The sequence below is a fragment of the Mesitornis unicolor genome, unplaced genomic scaffold (assembly GCF_000695765.1).
Source record: "Mesitornis unicolor isolate BGI_N332 unplaced genomic scaffold, ASM69576v1 scaffold20833, whole genome shotgun sequence".
NCBI lineage: Eukaryota > Metazoa > Chordata > Aves > Mesitornithiformes > Mesitornithidae > Mesitornis > Mesitornis unicolor.
This window is the reverse complement of record NW_010175596.1, coordinates 6,713-31,049: the sequence shown is the minus strand read 5'-3', so window position 1 is coordinate 31,049 and position 24,337 is coordinate 6,713. Positions and strand designations below refer to the sequence as shown.

The 24,337-nt window shown below is 51.8% G+C and overlaps 2 protein-coding genes across 2 annotated transcripts; one reads left to right on the top strand and one right to left on the bottom strand.

Moving 5' to 3' along the window:
- Positions 1-1,065: 1,065 nt before the first annotated feature.
- On the top strand, positions 1,066-2,187 carry LOC104538303 (urotensin-2 receptor-like). Its single transcript, XM_010181456.1, has one exon. The coding sequence runs from the start codon at positions 1,066-1,068 to the stop codon at positions 2,185-2,187; it is 1,122 nt and encodes a 373-aa protein (XP_010179758.1).
- Positions 2,188-4,565: 2,378 nt separating this feature from the next.
- On the bottom strand, positions 4,566-7,913 carry LGALS1 (lectin, galactoside-binding, soluble, 1). The gene is made up of 4 exons (XM_010181453.1): positions 7,905-7,913; positions 6,590-6,669; positions 5,121-5,292; positions 4,566-4,737 (listed from the first exon to the last, which is right to left on the bottom strand). The coding sequence occupies exons 1-4, from the start codon at positions 7,911-7,913 to the stop codon at positions 4,594-4,596; spliced, it is 405 nt and encodes a 134-aa protein (XP_010179755.1). The 3' UTR covers positions 4,566-4,593.
- Between the last annotated feature and the right edge of the window lie 16,424 nt (positions 7,914-24,337).

Below are 24,337 nucleotides of genomic sequence, written 5' to 3'. Positions count from 1 at the left end.
AAAGAGTGTGTCCAGCCCTTTGAGTTTCTAGGATCTTGGTGCTGACTGGGTGACAAGGCTGGCGCAGGGCTGGGTCATAGAAAATGTGAAACGTCCTACCATCTAGTGGGCTTGTTTGCAAATTGGCAGCTACACTTACTGTCTACACCTCAGGGGGTCTTACTGTCCTTGGAGGAGAGTGAGGGACAGGCCCTCTCAGCCCGGCTTGGCTAAGGGCGAAGGAGAGCAGCGTGGCAGCTCCCTGCCTCTTGCACTTTCAGGGCTTGCCCTTGTTTCCCTTCTAAAGCCACAGTGCGATGTTTTTCCCCCCATCACATCAGAGAGTCTTGGCTTTCAGCTATATCCTCTTTCAAACGAGGAAAAACTGAGCAAGGGGAAATGAGAAAAAGAAGGGGAAAAAAGAACAAAGAGGAAGAGGGAGCTGAAGGAAGGTACTGGAGGATAAAGAGTGTGTCTGGAAGAAAGAAAGAGGAGGAAGCCGGCACAGCTCCTCAGGTAGTGGCTAAGGGCCCAGTATAAACTGGGACTGTGTTCGCACCAGTGTGTGAAGCTGTGAGTCAGACACATTCCTCTGTGCAGTGGGCAAGGCATCTCTCCAGGGGCTGGTTCAGGGGGCTGTAGCTCACCTCTCCAGAGTTTCTCTGAGCTGAGAGGACACAGACCTGCGAGAAGGAGAAATCCACTTGTCCACTGCATCTGCAGGTTTCTGTGAATGCAACAAATGCTGGAGAAGCAACAAGCAAGGAACTGGTGAAGACCAGAGACGTTTCCTCATGGCTGGCAGAGGTTATTTTGCACCTATGGGAAGGGAGGTGTTTGCTTCTCAGCCTTTTGGTGGTTAAGGAAAACTACTGGACAGAGCTTGTGATGGACAAGATCAGCAAAATGAACTGGGCGACTGGAGGTGAGGAATAGACTTCTCTGGAGTACCTTATGTCTGCTGAACTCTCACCACTCTTCCCTCTTGTGTTAAGGCTAGACGTGTCCCATACAGCAAGAAGGGAAGGCAGAGAGAAAGAACAGGTCTCTGGGAGTCTGACTTGTTCTTGCTTGCCCTACCCAGAGATGACTTGTGATCCTTCCCTGATCAGTGCAAGGCCTGGAGAGGATCCTGAGGGTTGCAGCTTCTTGGAGGAAAGCAGTGGCGAGGGTGATGGCAGTAGCATCCTGGGAGGGGACAGCCCGGTCACAGGGCCACTGGGTGCGGTGCTGCTGGTCATGTACCTCACTGGGATGGCAGGGAACATCTACACAGTGGTGGTGGCCTCTGGCAGAGTGGCAGGCCGCTCAGCAGGCTCCTTGGGGGTCTATGTGATCAACCTCGCCCTGGCTGACCTCCTGTACCTCTCCACCATCCCTTTTGTGGTCTGCACCTACTTCGCCCATGACTGGTTCTTCGGGGATGTGGGCTGCAGGCTTTTGCTCAGCCTGGACCTCCTCACCATGCATGCCAGCATCTTCCTTCTGACCGCCATGAGCCTGGAGAGGTACTGGGCAGTGGCCAGGCCACTGCGGGCCAGGCCCCTGCGGGCCAGGCGGGCTGGCAACACTTACCGCAAGCTGGCCTGCACCGTCCTCTGGCTCCTCTCACTCCTTCTTACGGCCCCCATGATGGCGATGACCCAGTTGAGGGAGAGGGGTGGCTCCCACAAGCGCATCTGTGTCCCCACCTGGACACCATCAGCCTTCCGTCTCTACCTGACGGTGCTTTTCGCCACCAGCATCCTGGCACCCGGCTTGGTGCTGGGTGTCGTCTATGCCCGCCTGGCCTGGGCGTACCAGTCCTCCACCTGGGGCCTGGGGTTGCCGGCATCTGGCCGGGCCCCCGCTCGGCGGCTCTTCTCCAGGATCTCCACCATTGTGGTGGCCTACTGGGCTTGCTTCCTCCCCTTCTGGGCCTGGCAGCTGGCTAGGCTGTACTGGGGTGAGGTGCTGAGCATCGGCCCCGCCACTCAGGCCTACCTCAACTTTGGCATCACCTGCCTGGCCTACGGCAACAGCTGTGTCAACCCCTTCCTCTACACCCTGCTCGCTGGCAGCTACCGCCGGAGTCCCAGCTGGAGCGGGATGGGGACAGCACGGCCCCAGGCACCATCCCAGGAGGCTGCAGGGGGCCCTGTGGGAGGCCATGGCATCCCTCCAGCTTTCAGGGAGTTGTTGGGGTCTGTGGGGGAAAGCAAGGGGTGAGAAGCGCCCCAGCTTGGGAACATCTCCCAGCCTTTAGCTGAAGTCGAGTCAAGAAATAAAAGTGCATCACTTTCCATGCTCATATGCAGTGTCTTCTGTCATAATTGTGATGCCTTCCCCTTCATGCTTTCCCTTTTGCAAGGCCGCTCACCCTTCTCAGCTGGGTGTTATGATGCTTGTCTCAGGGATCCTGACTCCATCCTCAGGTCCTTCAGCTCTCATATGTTGGCCTCCACCTTGCGCAAGGCTGGAGAGTGGGTGGAAAGGAGCAGTCAACCTTGATATATCTAAATTATACCACCAAGGAACCCTCGCCACCCACTCCTCACCTCCTTGCTAGCAACGGACCAAACCATAACAAAGCCAGGACAACAATGAGTCACAGATTGCACAGGACCAGTGAGTCACTTCAAGAAGCAGGAGACCTGAATAATGTTCATCCTCTTGTGGTAAAGCTCATAGTAAGCTTTCTTTCTCCACCCTCCACAAAAAAAAAAAAGTATTTGAAGAGTCTTTCTAAAAAAAGACTCCTGAGTGCCGTTAAGAGATTGCCCAAAAGTACAGCTCAGAGACGTTAGCACATCTACTTAGCTTAACTTTTGAGACCAGTCCAGCAGAGGAACCTGCAATGAGAGAGCTCCACTACACGTCCATTATCACAGCTTGTGGAGGGGGCCCACACCAGCACCATGTCCCTGCTGTGATCGAGGAAATCTCCAACTCTCTGGCCTACCAAATGTACCCCAGTCTGCCAGACTGTGTCAATACCACTGCATAAACCTGGCCAGGTCTCTCTCCTTGAGGCCATCCAGCCTAGCATGGCTCACTTCCATACAACTAAACTCTCTTCTCATCCCCAGAAAGAATGGCCTCATCCATATAACACCACGGGAAGAGTTCCTAGGCTAAGCTGTCCCCTAGCTATGCCTATGCCGGGTGGCAATGTTAGATACCATGTTTACTATTACAGGTGTAGCCCTAAAGAGAAGGATGTGATCATCCAGAGCAGACTGGCCTTGGGCAGCATGGGGCTTCAAGAGAGATCCAGCTGCAGATCCTCAAGTTTTTGTACACCCTAAGCGTTCCTGCCTCCTGGCTCAAAAGCTCATCTTGAGCTGTTGTCTCCAACTCGTCTCTCTCTTCCTCCTCAGCTCCCCAATTCCTAGGATCCAAACTTCCCTCTTTATAGGTATGTGAGACACAGGACCTCATGAATTATGGAGCAACAATGGGAGCTGCTGCTGCCAAAGGAGCAAGTTCCTGTGCTCCAGCTGCTCTGCAACAGCATAATAGGAAGAACTGGCCCAGCCAGGCCTGCAGGAAGTCCTTTTAGGACATTGGCTTGTTTGTGCTTTGTGTTGCTTGTGGCCAAGCCTGGAACTAAGGACCCAAAGGTTGGGTCTTTCCATCTCTAGCCTACCTGGTAATTGCTGTGCAGTGTGGAAAGGGCAGCTCCTACCTTTCTTGTACCCACCAGGCACAGCCTGCCCCACAGCAGTAGTCATTACTACTGAAGTAACATTAGAGTGGCAGAGTCTCTGAGGCAGCTGCTGTATGACACCTTGGGTAACAACCCACAGCCCAGTGAGAACTATGCTGTAGCATCCAACATGCCTCATCATCTTCAGTCTCCTCAGAGGCTAGCCTCAGATTAGACTAAAAAGCACATGGGGCAGAATAAAACCAGACTTCTCCAGGTTACTGCCCTCACGTGCCACATGAGCTATGGCTCAACCATATTCATGTTTCTGCAGTTACTGGAAGAAAGGATTTGGATGAGGAGCCCACTGCACGCTTCACCACACTCAGCAAGGCATTCTTTTCTATTTCTGCCCCCCTGCAGCAGCAAGAGGTCACAAGAAAACATAGTGGAGCTGTGTCATGAGAGGGACCAGTCTTTACAGAGCGGCACAGGCCAAAGCTAGCACAACTGAGGACTTTGTCTTTGCTCCATGCCCCACTAGGATTACCTAGCACAGTGACTCAAGGCTGTCTGTGGCCAACCAGGGATGCTTAGTTTAGGGAGAGACAGATTTCATCAACCCCCTTTACTCAGGCAAGGTAAGGTGCTAGTCTCGACCTCAAGAGTGGGCGACTTTGCCTAAGGGACATTTCCACTCTCCCCTGTAGTCACATCTAGTTCCAGTGTTTCTTCCCAAGACTTTCCTTGGGCTTTTCACCTTCTGCCTTCCCAGGCTTTTGCCTCTCACTCTCCTCTGTATCCATGACTTTCAAAGCCAACACTGGCACAATGCCACTCACATATGGTATTCCAGCAAATACCCTCCTTCCCCCACCCACATGGACTTAAAGTATGAAATAGATTAGATTTTGAGACTAGGTAGACCAAAACTCATTTATTGATTTTTTTTTTCTGTATCATTGAGACTGAGCTGTCAGGGGAAGCTATTCCCAGCTGATGGACTGGAGTACAAAGTCCCCTTGTGTATCAAGGTAATCGAAGACAGAGAGACCAAGCCGGTTAGGAAACTTGAACTGGTGACCTGGCAGTTGAACTGTCAGATCACTTTGGTTGACAGCAAAAGTGATCTGCAAGACAAATGGAAAAGTCAAAGAAAGTTTCTACCAAGACACCCTCAAGCCTCCCCACTCTGCTTTGCAGGGTAAATACACTCAGCAGCATAACCCACTTTTCAACAGCAGGAGTGTTATTCTGGTCTCCCAGGAGATGCCCATTCCCTGCTTGGTTCAATAGTAACATCCCTTTGAGCAAACTGGAGCTCGCACATTTCATCCCCACCCTCTATCACTGCTCAGCCTGAATGGTGGCACTGGCCAAGCAGGAGAAGCCAGCCACCTCCTGTACAGACAGCCCTGAGACAACTTCTGCAGTTGGGTGCCCTGTGCCAAACACCCTCCCTTCACGAGGGCAGAGTGAAGGCTGGACACACAGAGTGTGTCCCAGGTCTCACCTCTGTGGTGCCCCCCTTCTGGAAAGGGAAGACAGTCTCCCTGTGCTCTGCACCCCACTCTTCCACCTTCTTTGAGTTGCACACTATGGTGTTCACATCACCATGAGCATCAAAGCGGGGGTTGAAGTGAAGCCCAACGTTGGAAGCATCCTTCCCCAGATTCAGCACAAAACTGCGGAGAAAGACATCAATACTGTGTTAATCAGTACTATGCTAGTGTGTTGCTCATTACCATGAGCTCCTCAGGGTCTGTTGCTTTAAGCCCAGCTGAGGGTAACCAAAAGAAACCCTTTGCTAAACTGCACAGCTTCTTAAAAAGGTGGTGCTGTGTAAGAGGGTGATAGGGCCCACAGTGCCATCTCTGTGAGAGACACTATTTAGTTTCCGCAAAACTTTTAACAAGAGGACAATTCAGCACTTAGCCCTGAGCAGGGAGTTATCCTGCACCCCAACCAGCTCCCAAAGAGTCAGTTGCTTTCCACAGATTTCCTTTCAGCCCCAGACAGTTAGCTGGTGCTGCACCCTGCCTGACAGCCACTGCCTTCTCCCCACCCTGCAGGCAGCTGAAGTAATTACCATGTCGTTCGCTATCCCAAAGCATCTGCAATGGCAGTGGGAGGAAAACAGCTTCCTAGCCCAGTGTCCACCTTGTCTCCAAGCCTCTTACCCAGATGAGGAGAGAGCAGGCATTTAATTTGGCAAGAGAAAGCCCAGGAGGCTTTGCTCTGATGCTATCAGACTTCAAAGGCACTGGGAAGAGCTGGGACATGTTTCCTGGAACACTGCTAGTGCTGGTACAGCAGCTACATGCTCCACCTTACCCACCAAGAGGCCCCATCAGCCACAGACCTGCACAAGGGCTGGGGGCCCCAGCCACCCTGATTTCTGCAGAGTTAGAAGCATATTTCTAATTCCCACCTCTTCCTCCTAGCATCTGACAGGCATCTCCACTGGGTGAAAGCAAACTTCAACACCTTGGGACCCCCCTGCTGCAACATTCAGCCTTTCCATCTGTATCATTAGCTGGAGCTATGGCTCAGAGCATCCAAGACCTTCCCACTTGCTTGGACCATAATCTCCTCTTGCGCCTTAAAGCAAGGCATCATAATGGTGTCCCTGCTCCTAGGCCATCTTCGTGCAAGGGAAAGGATGTGTCTGTGGGGATGGTCTCAACCCAAATCTCAGTATTAATGCAGCTTTCATTTCCTTTACCCTGCACTAGAGAGGATGGGGTCACTGCCAGTGCATGCAGCTGGAGCTTCACATCTGCTTCGGCTTAGCCCCTTGGCAGTAGCGAGTGTCTGCAATGTGCATTAGGCAATGACTCACTGGGAAGTGCTGCTGGTGTTAACCCTTTCCAAAGCTGCTCTTCTCCCACCCAAGGGAGGGATTCCCTCTGTCCTCCACCAGCAGAAGACAACTCGGCATGGTGTCTTGGCCATGCCTTGGCAACACAGTACTGTACTTACCCCTTGGCATTTGGTGAAATTCTCCCCTTGACGGTGAGGCGCTGGCCAGGCTTGAGACCCAGGTTGGTGCATACTGGTCCCTGGGGAAGGTGGAGGCAGAGATGTCAGCTCAGTACCTGCTGGCTCACTTGCTCTGACTTGGCAGCTCTCCTTGCTGCCTTGCAAGGCAGTGCCTTGCTTTGGACCACTGGAGAGACAGGGAAGCTCCCTGCCCCGAGGGCATTGCACCGAGGACATCCCTGAGAAGTTACTCCAGTCACATAGGACATGTGCCTGATTTCCCAACCCTTCTCCTGCTGCTGTCATTAACATAACTATATTTCAGAGCAGTGAAAGCTCCCATCACACCCACCCCATCCCAAACACACCCATATGCCTTGTAGGTCTCACATCATCCCACACAAGCTTGGCTGAGCAGGGATCGAGACTGCACTCCCTTCCCATGGCTTGGATCTGAACTTCAAGCCTTGCCTAGGTTCAGGGGCTCAGACACTTTGCTCACCAGCTCTCAAGGGCTTGGTAGTGGGTTTCTTGGATGTTCAGCATTTGCAAGAACATTCTCCTGCCCCATGCACACACCTTTCCCCACTTTTTCTCTAGGAGAACTAAAATACCCTTATAAACCCATAAATACTTATCTTCTATCATACCAGAGGCAAAGCCCCAAGAATACTGACAATCTTTCCCCCATTAATAAATCTTTTCCCTGCTTTAATAAATACGCCTGCACTTGGGACGCTCCCTGATTAATCACCCTCAGCCTAACGGAAGATAAATTAACCAAGGAAGTGCACTCTTCTGACACAAACATCTCCCTGGCTGCCCTTAACACTCACAGAAGGGCACTTCTGTATAGCACATTTCCTTACAGGAGAGATAGAGATAATGATTCAGTGACTCATGAAAACTTCAGCCAGGAATCAAGCAGTAAGGCTGCCCAGAAGAGGAGATGCTCAGAGAGCAATAAGCATTACTGCAGCTGCTTCCCCAGAGCAGAGCTGCTGTAAAACAGGTTACCCCAGCAAAACAGCCAGCCCCACCAGGACCCTCCATATATATCCCCAAAGGGATCCTGCAGGGGAAAGAAAAACCAACCCAAACCACTCCTGCCAGAGCAAGAAATAGCAGCCTCCCCTCTGTAATGGATGCAGCAGGGATCCTTCCTCCCCAGAAGCAGCCACCCAGCATTAGCAGACACACAGGCCAAGGAGTGTACGGAGGAGGACAGCACAAGCACCCTCACACCAAGCCAACACAGTCCCACTTCACCAAGCACCACCTTCAGCAAAGCTGCCCCATCCCTTTCTCTACTCACGCAAGACATGGTGCTGCTCTGGAAGGTACTGCTCCTCTCTGCCAAGGTGCAACAGTCCCAGGCAAGTAGCTGAAGGAGCCCCACCCTCGCCTTTAAATAGATGGAGAGCTGAGTTGCCCCAGCCCTTCTCCTCCCCACCCACCAATCAGACCGAGGAAAGGGTGGGAGGGGTTGGTTTTGGGGGGAGGGAGGGCAGATCAGGCAGAGCTGCCTCCTCCCACCCTCATCCAGGCTCCTCTCCAGGATGCTAAACCCAACCCCTCCAAGCAGGCTGCCGGCTGCTCCAGGAGGAGATCCAGCTGTGGGTGGCCATGAAGCCAATGGAAAATAGTTTTACAATGAGTGTTTTACTATCCAACTCTTTTATCCCACACGGAAAATGGTTAGATGGATTGGGACTTGGTGGGAAGGGTCTGGCAGGAGCGCTGGACTCTTCAGCTCTGGCTAAATCAGAGGCAGAAGAAATATCCCTGAGTGCACACAGTACCTCAGAAACTCTTTGCGGTCCAGGTGAGACCCCAGAAGCACATGACTGAAGCTGGATCCAGGGTCACCCAGCTGTACTGTCAAGCTTTGCTGTCCTCAGAGGCTGCCCAGTTGCTGACCCAGCCCTTATCACCCACTCTCGTAGATACAGGAACCAAAGGAAGGAAAATAGTCCTTATTCTGCAGAACCCCTAAAAGACATTAAAACCGTGCAGTTCATCTTGGCTGTAGGGCACAGCAAGCCGGGAGGGAGCTGTCTTAGAAAGGTGAGGAGGAATTATCCAGGAAAGCACTGTGCCTGGTTTTTGCACTTAACTTGGACACATCTGAGGGGCTGAGGAAAAAGGGGATGGGGGCAAAGCATTCTATCACAATCAGCCATATGATCTATATGTCTTTTACATGGCTCCATGTTCTCTTTGTGGCACATATTATTCACTCTGGGTGAAAAGATTCCTTTGGAAAATGTTACCCAATTACTACATGGCTCACTGTAATTATACTGAAAGAGCAGGGAAAAATTCAGGCAGTGGGCCAAGCCTGTGGCTTAAAGCTCTCCTTGTCTTGCATAGTTGTCTCTAAATCACAAGATGCTTTGTGGTTTCCTTAAGAGACCCAGAACTGAAACTCACTGAAACACTTTCTTCTTCCCTTTCTATGAGGCCCATCAGTTCCCCATCTCCTGAGGACATGATAGCCCCCATCCCTCTTACCCCCGTCAAGCACAACCCCGACAGCACGAGAGGCTGCCACTCCTGGCTGTTTCAAGTTGGTGCCATCAATGCCAGCAGAGGTAGCAGGGAGACCTTCCCACCTGCTGGAGTTGGGGAAGGCCTGGAAAGGCTCCAGCCTTTGACAGGGATCACTCCATGACACAAGGGGGCTGGAGTAAAGGCCAAAGTGGGCTTCTCTGCTCTGACATATCTGCTTCCTCTTCACCCCTCTGAAAACCTGCCTCAGGGTTCAGCCTTGAGCCAGGCCCATGTGGTGCTGGGAGAGCAGGAGTGCAGGAGGAAAAAGCACCTAGAGCCAGCTTCCCTCTTCTCAGGATGTGTGCGTGATAGAAACTGCAGGATTTTGTGATGTTCCTGCAAAGGATCCCAGACTTCTCTCCAAGGAGATCAGCTGCTGCTGGTGTCATGGTCTAGCAGGTTGCAGAGGTTCGATGAGGAAATGCTGTTTCCTTGCAAGGAATGATGGACGGGGAAAGGAAACGTGTAGATACTTGCTCACTTTGAGCTGGAGATGGGGCAGACCATTTAAAAGGTCATTTATTATGTACCACCATCACTACAATGCCATATCTCCCTTCCTACCTCTCACTGGAGCCGTCACGATGAGGTGACAAAACCTAAAGCTCCAGGATCAGAGTCCTTACATGGTATGGCTGAATTCAAGGGAGGGAAGGGCTCTGCTCACCCTGATGGCACACCAGACAGGAATGGCATCCCCAGCTGCACTGACACCTGCTACACCACACTGAAGGTGAAGAGATGCTTGTCCGTTATTTTCAGGAGCAATGTGGTGTAGGAAGAGCCACTGTGGGTTGAGAAGGGTAGAGCCAGGCTGGTGAGAGCTGGCAATCCTCACCTCCCATCGTCTCATTCCTTATCAGTGTGTGGTGGGTCAGCAGGCTGATAACCTGCTAGCATATCCTCTAGCTGACAGGTTATCGCCTGCAAAGGATGGAGATGAGGAAGATGAGGACAGATCACAGCAGACCTTGGTGTCATGGGCTTATCCCAGTGTGTGGGAATTCAGCAGTGGGATAGGGCTCTTCTCCTCCACCCTTCCAGCCGGGATATTCCTCACCAGGAGAGCTCTCCTGCATCACACTGCAAATCCTTAATTTGTATTAGAGGGAGAGCCACTGCTCTGCACCTTACTTTGTGAAGCAAAAGATCTTCTTTGCCCAAGCCAAAGGGAGTGTCTGGACCTGATGCTGTTGCTGCAAACAGCGCCCTTGGTCGTGCCAAATTTTTGGCCAGAGGGAGCCACAAGTGTGGAGAAGGGAGTAATGTCTGCGGGATATTGCTTCAGCAGTGTCTCATCTCTGGTTATGAGGGCGAGGCAGGTGATGTTTGCAACTGCACCTGCATTCTCCAAATTGGGATTTTGTGTCCTGGACAGGGTGGGGCCAGCAGAGCCAGCTGCCAAAGCAGGGGCAGAACAAATTCCCAGCCAGCACATATGTGCAAGGCCAGAAATCATACCAAAGGCCCCACCAAGCACGTCCGATGCTAAGGGTTAGGCATCCCACTCATGTGTGCCACCGGACACCTCTGCTGTGGCCTGCAGTTCAGAGACAGTCTGGCTCCTGATAGCTGTCCTCTCACTAGTCTTTCCTTGCACAGTATCCCTGTCTGCTCACACTGCCTTGGACAGTGCAAATTGCCCTTGTACGGGGAGCAATCCCAGATAGTCCTCAAAGAACTGCTGCTGCCTTTGAGGCCAGAGTTCATCCCCTGATGCTGGCTGTGACCCATCATTCCTGTAGAAGGGATCAGACTCCATCTGTTGCTAAGGCTGCCTATAATTTTTGTTGTAGGTCTTCTCCCAGGGCTTCAGCCTTCTACCTGTACTCACCTTGACACCCAAAGAGCCTGTGCTGAGATAGCATGGTTTCTTGAGCTCCCAGCTTTCCTCATGGACATCCACACCCCTCCTAACCTCCAAGCTGCAGTTCAGCTTATGTTGAAGAGAGAAACATGATTGCTAAGGGTGAGTTTCATCATTTTGAGTTGCTTTGATATAAAGCCTGCCTTCTGGTCTAGCTGATAGGCGCTGGTATGCCTCAACATAACCAGACTGGTCCTGAGTGCTAAGAGCTGGAGTCCAGCTACTGCAAGTTGGGGGTTGAGTTGAACTGCTGGGCTGAGCTGTTGGGGGGCTCTAACCAAGGTGGTTTGGCACCCACCACAGAAACAGTCCAGTCAGGCAAGTGTCTGAAGCATAAGAGGGAAGATCCCCAAATCTGCTTGTGAGGGATGCAGTGATAGACAGGGCACCCATTGCAAGTCATGATCTTGGAGGATTGGGAAAGGGCCTGGCTGAAAAGTCTGTGGACTACGTGACCAAAGTCCACCTGTAGACACTGCTCTCCAGCTGGCAAAAGCCTGTTTCACCTGCAATTACTCCCTCAGTGATTTGCAACATCTTTCTACTGGGAGAGAGTCTTTGTACCTGTTCAGCCACTTTGTGTTATGTGGGTTGTGGTATTTTAAATTCAGGATTAGATGCGCTAAACTCAGATTTATTATCTCGCAGACACAGAACCTCACATCAGGAATGAGCCGCAGCAGGATCTCCCAAGCTTTGCCTGCTGAAGCACTTCCAACTACATCCAATTTCCTGAATTAGGAGCCATCTATGAGGCTCCAGCTCCTGCTGACTCCAGAATCTCTACTTTCATCAAATCGATATGGAAATATGTTCCCCACTGGTGAAGATAATCCTACAAATGTTGTCAGATGGTACCTAGACAAGGTGATTTATGTGGGTGAGCCTGAAATTACTAGGAATGACTCCTGCTCACACTGATGACACCAGGATGTCTTAGACACATCTCAAAGTGCATCCCAGGAGCTCCCCAAATACATGCTCCCCACATTCTCCTCTGCACCTCTGGCTGCCCATGTTGGGCTTCATCTCACCTTTGGAGTGTAAACCCTCTCTGGGCACAGCGGGGAAGGAAGAGCTCCTGGTCTGCCAGCTGGGGTGGTGTCCCTGCGGCTGCGGGACGGGCACAGCATCCTGGCCAGGAGGGCAGGGAGAGAGCTGTGTCATGGCCATGGGCAGCATGGATCAGCCTGTGTCAGCCCATGGAGATGTTTGGCCCAAGCTGTTCAAGTGCCCTTCTAGCATGCAAGAATGGCAAAAAGCTGCCCACTGACCTGGGTTAGCTCCTCCACCTTGGTGATAGACAAGAGGAGTCCTCGCCTGACAGTGCTGGAAATACTGACAGCACAGCAAAAATGCACCAAGCCTTCAACTGACTTGGGGGTGAAGGATCCTGCCTGTCAGGCTGGAGTTAGCAGATCTTTAATCTCAGCCAGGTGGTAACTGGCTGGGAGGGCTTCAGGCCATTTGCATTTCAATTTAAGGGCTCTTGACACAGGGAGATAAATCCAGAAGGGGCAGATTGATGCTTTAGGAAAATAAGTTCTGAATTTTGACCCAGAGAGATTGCTTGTAATGATGCAGCCTGAACTGGGTGGTTGCTGCACATAGAGGGTTTCTAAGAGCTGCAAATTCAGGTTAAGAAAAGTCTTGCAGCAGGTTGGGCAATTGCTGCTGAGTCAGAGTGGGACAGCAGACCAGGGAGAGCTGGAAAGTGAATTGAGTAAGGCTTGAGCTCTCCTGTAGGCAGAGTAAAATTAGGGACCTTGTGCAACTCTGCCACACAGTTTGAAACTGATGATACTTTACTTATTTAAAGAAAACGGTAAATCAACTTCTGGCTGGTGACACGAATTTCCAATTTTCCTTAAATAAATCAAGTTGAAGAAATAGAAAGAAAAAGGTAGAAGTGAAAATGAGTTGGGGTGCAGCACACGTTGTCCAGGCTGTGCAGGCCCTGCAGGCAAGGCTTTAAACCTAATCTTTAAGAAATGACACGTTTCGAAAACAGAGCTACAGGCTCAGCAAATGCTGACTATAGCGGGGAAAACATTGCCACCACTTGTCTGGACATTGGCTAATGACTTCCAGAGGGCCTGCAACATCAGGCCAGTGCCACTGCTGCAGGAAAGAAAGGGAATATTGTGCCAAACTATGGCGGGGGAGACTGATGCTTTAGGAAAATTCTTGGTTTTGACCCAGAGAGGTTGCTTGCAATGACACAACCCAGACTGGGTGGTTGCTGCACGTAGAGGATTTCCAAAAGCTGCAAACACAGGTTAAGGAATATACCTGGGCTGCTGGTTAGAGCTGAGAGTTCAAGGGCAAGCAAATGCAGCTCCACACGGGAGGGTCAGATGTTTCGTCACTAATATGCCAGAGCAGGAGAGCTGCAGGCTATCAACTGACTGTGGCTGCTAGCTCCGCACTGCTGTAATACTCAAAATGGTGTTCTTGCAGTGCCTTAGAAACCTGCCATTTATTAAGCCTATTTCAAGCCTAGAAACAACCTGCTGGAGCATATCCTCTGTCTTGGGTTGTTGTCTGTTAAAGCGGCTTCTGAGATGCGCCGGGCAGAGGTTTGTTTTCCGTACTTAATATGCAAACTGTAAGTGGATGCCCTGTTTGAACATGTTACAGGAATCCAAATGCCGGTTTCAGCTCTTCCAACAGTGCTTGGGAGAAGTATGTTCGTGGAATATAGGCACGTTCTCCTGCAACACCCTTGAGACCGAAACTGAGCCGCGTGCCATTTTTTCGGTGAGCAATGTGTGTAAAAACCCGTCTGGAATGATAATCCTGAAGAAAAGGGTTGCCTTGAATAGGCTTTGCTGGCAGGAGTTACAAAGAAGCCTGAAAACACCTTTTTTTTTTTTCACATGCAAAGTGGTACCTAGGGTGTGGGATGGGATATTAGTCTCCATACATGGCAGAAATGGCATCAGAGCTGCTTGTGGGGTGAGGCTGGCAGGGAGCCTGGAGCACGTCAGGTTTTTCTCACTGAGATGTACCCTGCATGGGCCATTGTGTTTGCTTTGGCAAATGTGTTTGTCTGCAGTCAAACCACGAGCCAGCGTTAGGGGCATGTCTCGTGCTTGGAGAGCCTCCAAAGCACATGGGACCACAAGGCATCAGCACAGACAAGTCGAAGCCAAGGCAGGCAAAAGGCCAATTTGGGCGTTCCAAGGATCAATGGGACCCCACCAGGCTGCAGGAGCTGGAGAAAAGAGGATTGTGTTGGGCAGACATGCTCCTGCCCTCCCTCGAGGTCCTGCAGGTGGTACAGTGTCCCAGTGGGGACATGTCCTCCTGGCCCCAAAGCCAGCGCAGCCCAGGACTTCCCTCACCTTCTTGACTGAGGACCCCCCAGAAACTCCCTCAAGGGTTTCAGCTGTGTGTGCCGTCATTCACTTTGTGTCCCAAACAGTTGGGTGGTACTGAGCCCTGTTAGGCAGCTGCTGCCTGCCACCCTACAGACAGCTGGGACAATTACCCTCTAGTAAGCCGTCTGTTATCCACTGGGATCGGCTGCTGAAAGGGGAGGGAATTTCGTCAGCGCTTGGCACCCTCCTTTCCCCGAGGCTCATGCTGTTTGTGGGGAGAAAGTGCAGGGAGCTCCTCTCTGATGCTATCGTGGTTTGGAGGCAGTGGAAAGCACTGGGATGCATCATCCCTTGCAACGCTGTTGGTTCCCACCCCTTTGCAAAGGGGCCCAGGCACCCTCCAGGGCTGGTGGGTGCATGCACACCACTGCTGTGGTGAGGCTGTGTCTCTCTTTCAGGAACTTTTGCAAGCGAATCTCTCCAAGGAAGCCCTTTGCAGAGCCATCTCTACCCCTGCCAGCAAGCACACCCATCCATCATCACGTCCCACACAGGAGCTCACTCTTCCTCAACCTCTGCCTTCTCTGGCTTGCTCTGCTCCCCAGGAAGAAAGCAGGTGCTGAAGCACCCCACCAAAACTGGGTTTTGCCTGCCTGCAGTGCTTGGGAAGAGCCGGCCTCAGGTGCTTAGCGCAGTCTGGGTGTCAACTGTCCACACCTTATGGCAAAAGATAGGGTCCCCACTTGGGATCCCCTCAGTTCCTTCCTCCAGATCCGGAGCTGGGACAGGTTCACAGCAGCAGTTGTTGGGGAGGTAATTCAGGCTGTTTTGTCAGGAGCACAAACTCACTCCCCCAGCGCTGGCAGCACAGACCTATTCTCCCTCTCATTCACTCTGGGGTTGGGCTCCTCAGCCTTTCCCAAACAAAGGACCATCTAATTTGTCTGAAAGAAAGTCAATGGACAGCTCACATCCCAGCAGAACTGAGTGGCTTGGGGAAAAGGAGGAAAGTGTCCTGATGCACACAGCACCCACATAAACAACATGACATTGGTCCATGAACTCATAGTCTTGCTCTCGTTATGATGGAGATTGAGGCTGTGCACTGACAAACTCCTGACTTTGGCCAGAGGGGTAGATCTTGATGTGCCAACTGACTGCCTGGCTGTGTGCATGGGTTGAGGAGCTTTTCTGTGGGACAGCTTTGAGGATTTTACAGAGTGCAATCAGCCCATGTGCCAATAACCTGAGCTCATGTGGTTGAGAGGCATTTTGGTAGGAAACAGGAGTTGGTTAGACGTTATATCACCTTCTGCTCAGCCTCTTTGCAGCAGGAGCCTAGGGGAAGAGCGATGGATATTCACTTGCAGTGTCCATGCACCAGTGATTTGGTGGCAAGTGCTGCTCACATGAGCATGAAGCCTGCTTTTCTCTCCCAGCGCAGAAGGTAAGGGAGAGTCCATCAGCCAGCCAGATGTTTTTGGGTGTACCCTATACATTACATGGGTAGCCAGTCTGTGAAGTATGCATTGTGGGGCAGGTACACTATGAGGCCAAGGGCTGTTGCACCAGTGGGACGCTCAGCCTTTACATCCCAGAGTGCTGATCCCTGAGCCTCTCCCAGAGGTGGGAAAGGCATTAATGCATTTAGTTTCTCTCTTGGCAGAAGCAAAGTAAGTGGCTGCAAAGGAGTGCAGCCCAGAAGGGAAGGGCAGAAGGCACGGTCTGAGGATGGAGAAAGGCACTGACTCATCTCTGTGGACATGACAAGACAGAAGCGTTTGAGGAGCAGAAGTGAGACTTTGCAATGCTCCCTCCTGTATGGAGAGGCATTTATCACTTCCCGTTGGTGCCAGTTATTGATGATGGTTACCCAACAGGGTTACTCAACCTGCCTGACTTCCCCTCCCACCCCAGACCCTGGGCTGGTGGCAACATCTCAGAAATCACATTGACATGGTTCATGTGGTGTTCCCTGTGCCTCTGGCTCTAGAGGGCTTGTTCACACCTGGTCACCCTTGTCCCAGAGGTCCATGGCCTTAAGTCCTACAGCCTAAGGGTTTTCTTGTGCAGGGTGGATTAGCTTCCAAAACTGGACATCTGAGAGGTACCTGCCTCCAGGCCCTCAGGCATTTGCTCCAGAAGCAGGCAACAACTGAGATGTGTCATTTCCATTCCCACCAAAGCAGACAGGGAAAACCAGGAAGGTTCTCCTGGCCTCTGCACTGGCTAAATTTAGTCAGACAGGTTTGAGCTGTAATATAATGCACCTCCTCCCATTCAAATGGAAGATGGGGAGATGAGAGTTGTCCCATGATAAGGAGGTAACCTTAGATGGAAAGCAATGTCCCTACAGGGTCTGCTGTTGTGTAAGCTTGCCCTGAGGGAGACTTGCCCTTTGCAGAACCAAGCTTTGGGCGAGGTATCCCCCACTCCAGGCAGAGTGAATGTCCTGGGCTTGTTTTCACTGCTCTGCCACCCCTGAGCTCCTGGAAGGAGCAACTCAAGGGGCACTGCTGGATGCAAATGTTGGGTTGGAGTAGCGTGAGCTCAGTGCTGGGCAGCTCCAAGAGGAGAACTCTTCTTCCAAGCTCAGTTTTGACACCCTGTGGGGTGCCTGCCAGCCCAGGGGCACATGGAGAGGTCCAGAAATGGGGGTCTTCCTGCACACGCCTTGGTGAGTGCTAGTCTGGTGGCTGTTCAGGATAAGAGCTGTTGGGGAGGGAAGTTTCCCTGGGCAAGCAGGCATCAGCCATGACTTTCCTGGAGAGAAAGAAGCAGGGAGCAAAAAGCCCAGTTCCCCCATATGCACCCCTTCTTAACAATAGCACTGTCAGCAAGGACTTGTGGCAGGGCTCCCTGTGGCCCGTGGGGACTTATCTTGCCCCTGATAAAATGCAGGGAGACATGCCATTCTGACAGTCCTTCCCTCTTCGGAAACAAAGACATTTTTCTCTTTGCCAGCCTGTTTATTTGGGGGAAAGGGAAGGAAAAACAGTAGGGAGCAGAACAGGGCCTTGCCCCACATGGAGCTTTATTTGGTTGACCTGGGCAGGGAAGGTTTTACCTGCTGAGCAAGTCAAGGAGGACCAGCACCCATGATGAGCAGTGCAGGAGGCAAAGCAGTGGCAGGGAGAAGGACCCATTGGGGCTGGTGGGGCAGGGCGGCTGGGGATCAGTCCTACAAATGGACAGGACTGCTTCTCCACCAGTGAAGGTTTGAGTCCAAGATGGGTGGCTAAAAATACAAGCAGCCTGCTAAGAACTGTGAAGGCACCCAGCCTTCCCTAGCTAGCTCCCCAGCAATGATAAGAGGTTACCCCACTTGGCCCAGGTGCCTACCTCACCTTCCATAGAGGTTGGTCCCCTCTCCAAATTGCCCAGCCACTGTCTCAGTTTGGATGGAGAGCTGCTGCTCCCCATCTCCTCCTCCTGCTGTGCTGAAGGCTGCGGTGGGAGACATGCCTGTCTCATCTCCCCATGGTGCTCAACATTCCCAGCTGGTGGGTGAAGGTACTTGCTCAACAGGTAAAACCTTCCTTCCCTGTGAAGTTTCCACCTGCTTTTATTACTGCCTGCCTCTGAGCCAAGGATGCCTTTTTGGCATCTCCAGGAGTGGGCTCGGCTGGGTGTGGAGCCATGTTTTTCTCTAGGATTTTATTGCTTCCTTCATTTCTCAGGATGTCTCAGTTGGACTTTCTTCAAACTCCCCATCACTTAATTGCTAACCACTCTCTTCTTTCCCCTAGGTCTGCGTGGACCCCATGCACAGTAGGGAGACCACAGACAGCACCTGGCACCTTCCAGAAACCTTTCTGAACAAAACACCTGCTACTGGGCTTTGCTACCACCTCCACATAGACTAAGCCATGCAGCATCCTCACGACATGGCCAGTGGGTTGAGGAGGAGATGGGGGCTCATGCAGGATCTCTGCTGCTGCTGTGCTCACATCTCCTCCTGCTCTCTGGCTGCATTGGGAGCCCACCACACCAGTGCAAATACTATCTCTTGCTGGACAATGTGGTTGAGCCCCCCTTCTGTTGCTGGGCCACCTAACCTGGGCTATCTGTTCCCTGTCCCTCTGCCCCAGGATTGCTGCTTTCCTGCAGGGAACCCACTGGGGTAAAGTAGGTCTCCGGGCCCAGGCAGGGTCCTCCAAGGAACACCACTGAGGTCAATGCATCTGTCCTTGCTCAGACTCTCCAAGCACAGCCCTGGAGCTGAATCAGAGTGACAGGAGCAGAAAGCCCAGGACTGCTGTTCATTTCCAGCTGTCTGGGGAAGGCTGCTGACAGGGCAGGGTACTGTGCTACAGGGGTCTGGTCTCACTGAACACCAGCCTTCATATCTTCTTGCATTTTGGAATGTCCATGGGGCTGAGGCTTCCTGAAAAATACCTCCTCAAGTTCACAAGACCAACCAGAGAAGCCCTGTGAGCTGAGCCTGGACTGAGAGGATCTTTAGGTACTGCAAGCTGTTAAAGAATTTGGAAAGACAAAAGAGGGCATGAGTTGACAGCAGCCTTTCTTGCTTTGAAGCAGCTCTCTTTTGGCAACAGCTGATCTGCTTCTGGGCCCTGCATGTATTGTGGCCTGAACAAGGTGAGGATCTGTGCTGGGACTGGTTCACTCAATGCAATGGGACTGGGTGGGTGGCTTTAGGGTTGTCAAACCCTTGGCTGGGGGAAAACACAGGCCAGGTCACTGCAATCACTTGGTTAGGTTGGATCCAGCTGCATGGGGCAGTGGAATGCTGGAGGGGCAACCATCAGGTGTCATCTGCTCCCATAGCTCCCCAGGCCTGCTGGGCACATAAAGGGATTTGAGATGAAGACTAGAAGGTGAGTTACAGCTGCTAGCTGTCATGTGGAGGAGATGGCTTGCAAAAAAACTGTATCTTCCCAGAAAGCAATGTTAAGTGCTGAGAAGCCATCACACCCCGTGCTTTGGGATGCAGGAATGGGAAATGCCATTCAGCCCTAGAGAAAAAAGTCCATGGAAATTGGAGTAAAACCTTGTCCCCAGAACCAAAGCCTCCTCCTTCTAACCTAATAAGAAGCCCCTAGTTGAGCAGGGGTAATCCCTAAGTGTGTCTCTATGGCTCTGCAGTGAAGGTCAGAGCTCTGGGCCAGCTGGAGCAGCCCTGCCACAGGAAACCTAACCCCTCCACACATATACCCACCCTTGGGGATTGCAGAATTGCTGTGGTTTGGGTCAGGCCAACCTCAAAACCACCAGGCTCAGCCTTTTTGAAAGCAGAAAATGTAAGCGGAGTGCATGACTGACCACAGCTGGTGGGCTACAGCTGCCTGGGGGATGCTCTTGAGGACTGGCCCTAGATGCTGCTTAGCGTTGCTGCCCATCAAGTCACCATTCCCCCTTTGCAAAACCATTGCTCTCTGCTGCAGGAGGGTCAGGCTGCGCCCAGTGCGTGGCTGCATCTCAGCTCGGTTGGGGGACAGATGGCTTTACCCCTCAGAGTGAAACCGAGATGCTGGGCTCAGCGCTGCTATTCCCAGAAGCAGAAGCGGGTGAGGATGTCTGGCCATGCCATGAGGTGGCCATCCCTTTTGCAGGCAGGAGGGTGGCCGCTGGCTCAGAGCGATACTCCCTGTGGGGAAACAGGGATGCTTTCCGAGAAAGGCAGGATCTTGGCAAGCAGTGCGGCCAGCAGCACTCTCTGGGCAGGGGCAAGGGCTGCCAGAGATGGGGTGGCCCGGTTTGCTGGGCATGTGCTCAGCCTTTTCAGTGGAGACTTGCAAATGGCTCAGGCAGGTTTGCTTTTTTTTTTTTTTTTTCTCTTGACATGGGTCTGCCCAAAGTCAGGCACCTGCCAGGGTGCAGGTAGCTGCAGTGGACAGGGAAGGATGAATGAAGGCAGAAAGCAGGACAAGCACTACAGTTCACAGTTACATTTATCTTCTTTTTTTAATTTATTTTTTAAGGGTGTTTCTACAGGTAAGATACTCTTTGGTCCCTCCAAGAGGCCAAAACATGAAACGCACTGCTTTTCCTTCTTACTCTCTTTTTCAATGCAGTATGTTGTTCAGTCTTCAGGGCTGTGTGTGCACACTTCTGGGAACACCAGGACATCCACTAAGGAGAACCACCCAGCGCTGTTAATACCATGGACCAGACCTCAGCAGCACCAGCAGAGCTGATGGGAACGCAGGCTTAGGTGTGTGGCAAAAAAGGCAGAGTCAGAGCTGGCCTGGATGGAGGGAGAGAGGGTGGTAATTACTAAATCAGAGGGAGAGCAAGTGGTGCCTTGGGGATGAGAACAGGGAACCTGGAACCTCTCAAGGCATCTGCTCCCCAGGGGGTGGATGTACCACACTGCACTGCCCCTGTCTCCACAGACCTGAGGGAGGAGGATGCTGAGGGCACGCCAACACTCACCACTCCTTTTTGGTAGCCATAGCACCGTACCCAGCTCTGGGTCACCTCATTGTCCCTTAGAGCAGTTTTTGAGTGGATGTTTTGCAGAGTGATGGCACACCAGCCGTTATAACAGCAAAACTGGGAACCTGAAGGCCTTGGGTGCCTGATGGTGGCTCCTCAGACTCCCACCATGGGTAGAATCACAATGCCACACCAGCTGCAGGTGGACCAAGTCCCTCCTCCACCTGCAACCAGGACAGGCAGTGGGAGGTCCCAGCTCTCCAGCACTCCTTCCCCCCACCAGTCTGGTTCAGCTTGGCCTGCAGAAGAGCAGAGTGCTCCCTCTTCACATTGCACCAGGGTGCCAAGCCTGCCTTTGCTGCTGGCCATGCCTGTGGGCCATCTGACTGCAGCCCTGGCTCTCCTGAAGCTGGGCATGCCGTGGTGGCAGCCTTGGTTTAGCTGAGTGTCTGCAGCCTCCTCCTGTTGAAACATCACCCCTCACGGGCAAACCAGCCAGGCACCAGCAAATGAGCCAGGATGAAGGTGAGGGCTGCCATTACAACAGCAAGGCTGCATATGTGCAGCTTCCCAGCAGCGTTCAACCACAGCCCCAGGTGCTCTCTTTGCCCCCTGCATGGCCAGGCCTGTGGAGCTGCAGAGGAGAAGGGGCACTGCCCGGCTGTGCTGTGAAATCTGGCTGATCGCTCAGCCTGGACCAGTAACTGCCCTCCACATGGGTTTGGAAATGGGCACCGCACAAGGATTTCAGATCACTGTGCCCCTTGAAAAGGGTTGTGGATGGCTTCTTGCAGGTGGCCTTTTTCCTCATCCTGCTGCTCTAGAGTTGAGGTCTGATTCATAGAGATTTAGGCACCTGAAACTCCTGCTAAGTGTTTTGGACAGATCAGGTCCTCCTTCGCTTTGACTTGGATAGGCATAAAAATGTGCTCCATGCCTGGAAAACAGAAAACGTGATTCCTGTGATGGTGCAGCCAATGGAGCAGTGAGCAGCGCGTCTGGTGTTCATCAAGGAACAACGAAGAATTGCATAAGACAACTATTGAAGGCAGGATGATGTGCAGGCTGGAAAACGTACATCTATAGCATGGAAACTATAGGGCATACATGGAGGGCATGGTCCTGCTAAGAGCAATTGGAAGTGTGACAGAAGATGCCAATCAACAGTGGGGCGTAGCCTAGGACAGAAGGAGCTGATTATGCGTGGACAAAAGGGAGCTGTGACTTGGATGCAGACCGCAGGGCTGTGAGCCACATTGTGCGCTGTGTGCTTCCCAGGACACAGCCTTTGCTTGCCAGTGACCAGGCTTTTCTGAGCAGAGATGCTTGCGTGACCGAGTCGCTCCCGACCGGAGCTGTGGGGGGAAGCAGGGATAAGCTGTGATGAAAAACAGCTCTGGTTCGGAGAGCTGCAGCCACGGGGTGCCTGGCTGCAGCCGTGGTGCCAGCAGTAGTTCAGGGCCCTGCAGTGTTGATGGCAGCCAGTGAAAGAAGTTGATGCCCAAAGAGCAGCCAAAATTGTCTGTAGTTATAAATCTGGCTTTTCAGCCCTCGAGAAGGGGGCTTGTTCAACAACTCAGAGGAATGCAAGTTTGAATGTGCGAAGGGATGGGACTTCACACACTCTTCCGAGCCAGCTGCCATTTATCAGCCCATATTTCTGTGAGTGAGCTCACACCGACCAGAATGATATCCCAGACCATCCCATCCCGCTCTCCAACCTTCAGCTGTTCGCACTTGCCTGGCACAACCTTCTTTCTCGTGGTGAAAGCATTCCTGTTGCTGAGCATCAGAACCATGCGAAAATACCTGAGGTGTTTGCAAGCAGCACCAGCTTACCTTGGGTTTGCATTGCTACGGAGCAACTCTGACATGAAACCTCCCATTCCTTCCCTTTTACCAAGACAGACAGATAACAAGGAAAGCAAGATCTGCTGGAAAACAATTTAAGCTGCACTTCTTTGTATCCAGTTTCATATTTTCTTCTTACCATGCCTAGTAATGAAGACACTAGGTATCATCCAGCTGTGTGTTAAAGGACAGGGTAACAACTGGTGCCTGTTGGTGAGGATGCACAGCTCACACTCCGTTTGTACAGGGCTCAAGTAGCAAAGAGAAAATTTGACATGAATGTTATGAAATGGAAGAAAATTCTGGTGTCAATTCACTCCAGGAGGCATAATGGGAACACAAGGCAGAAGCCTCCTACTTCTAGATTTATTTTCAGCTTAGAGAACAACAGTCCAGGAGATGAGAACTCTAGATAGATGATTTACTAGAGACGTCTAATTTACTTATTGCACCTGGCACAGCATCCCAGTTCAAGCGACGAGGAGCAGATAAGGGTAATCCTTTGTGGGTGCTTTACTCTTCTGGACCACAGAACATTGCTAGGGCGGGAGAAGGAAATGCAGGTAATGGACAGGATGCCTCCACATTGCTCAGCTTGGAGGCTTGCTGGCAGGATTCCCAGGGTAACTCACAGACTCCTTTTCCAGGGAGCTGTATTTCTTCCAAAGTCACTGAAAGGGATCACATAGAAGATTTTCCTGCTGTTTGTGCCCCATTGCTGGAGACATTGTTTCTGGAAAGCTTACAACAGACCTAAGGCAGTAATGGCTGAGTTTGGTATTGCATCAGCAAGCAGTACCAGGGGGTCTGCCTCAGGCCCTGCCACTTAAAAGATGTGCCAGCCAGGACCCTATGCTACTTGCAATGACAGTCACCTCCATCCCTGAACTGACCTGAGGAACAAGCTGCTGCTGGGCCACCACCAAGTGATAGGTGACCTTTGGGATGAGGAAAACCACTTCTGTAAAGAGTTCTCCTGAGCATCCTCAAGATCAGGCTGATGGAACAGATCACCGAGAAGGAAGCAGCTCAAAAACCTGCACCAACAGGTAGATTTCCAGCAATATCGGCTTGTGGCCAAACAGGGGTCAAACACAGCATGGAGTTGCTCAATTACACAGATTCTTTCACTCCTGAAATTGTTGAAGGAACGCAACTACTGAGACTGTGGTGGATTACAAGGCAGTGAGCATCAGAAAGCTCAGCCTAAGCCCTCCACTGAAGGAGTATGGCCACCCCATCTCAAGGGATGTATCAATCTCCAGCTTACCAAGGCTGCACAAACACATGGGCCCCTAGTTGTACCAAAGTGCTGAATGGGAGCATATTGCCATCCTTCACACCTCCACCCTCAAACTCTGCGAGTGCACAAATAGAGGCTGGCACCGCTCCACACTGCTCCTGGGCTCTGCTCAAAATTCGCTGAATCAGCAGCCTGCATGCATGAGGCCAGAGAAGGACACCGAGTCAGGAACACCTCTGTTTTGTGAGGAAAGGTCACCAGGCCAGGGCCATGGTCATTATTGTCCTGACAGGTGAGAAATTTCTATTCTACAACCTACGAAAATCTGATTTGCTCTGGCATCTGTGCTGCAGGGAACAACTACTTAAATTGCACATGGGTATCTGGAGAAAACAGAAAACCATATCTGAGTTGTTTCAGCTTACTTGAAACAGGTCAAGTAGGGGAAGCAATTCCTGCCCCTGGATTTTAATAAAGTACCACTTTCTGTGCATCTTCTGTGGGAGCCA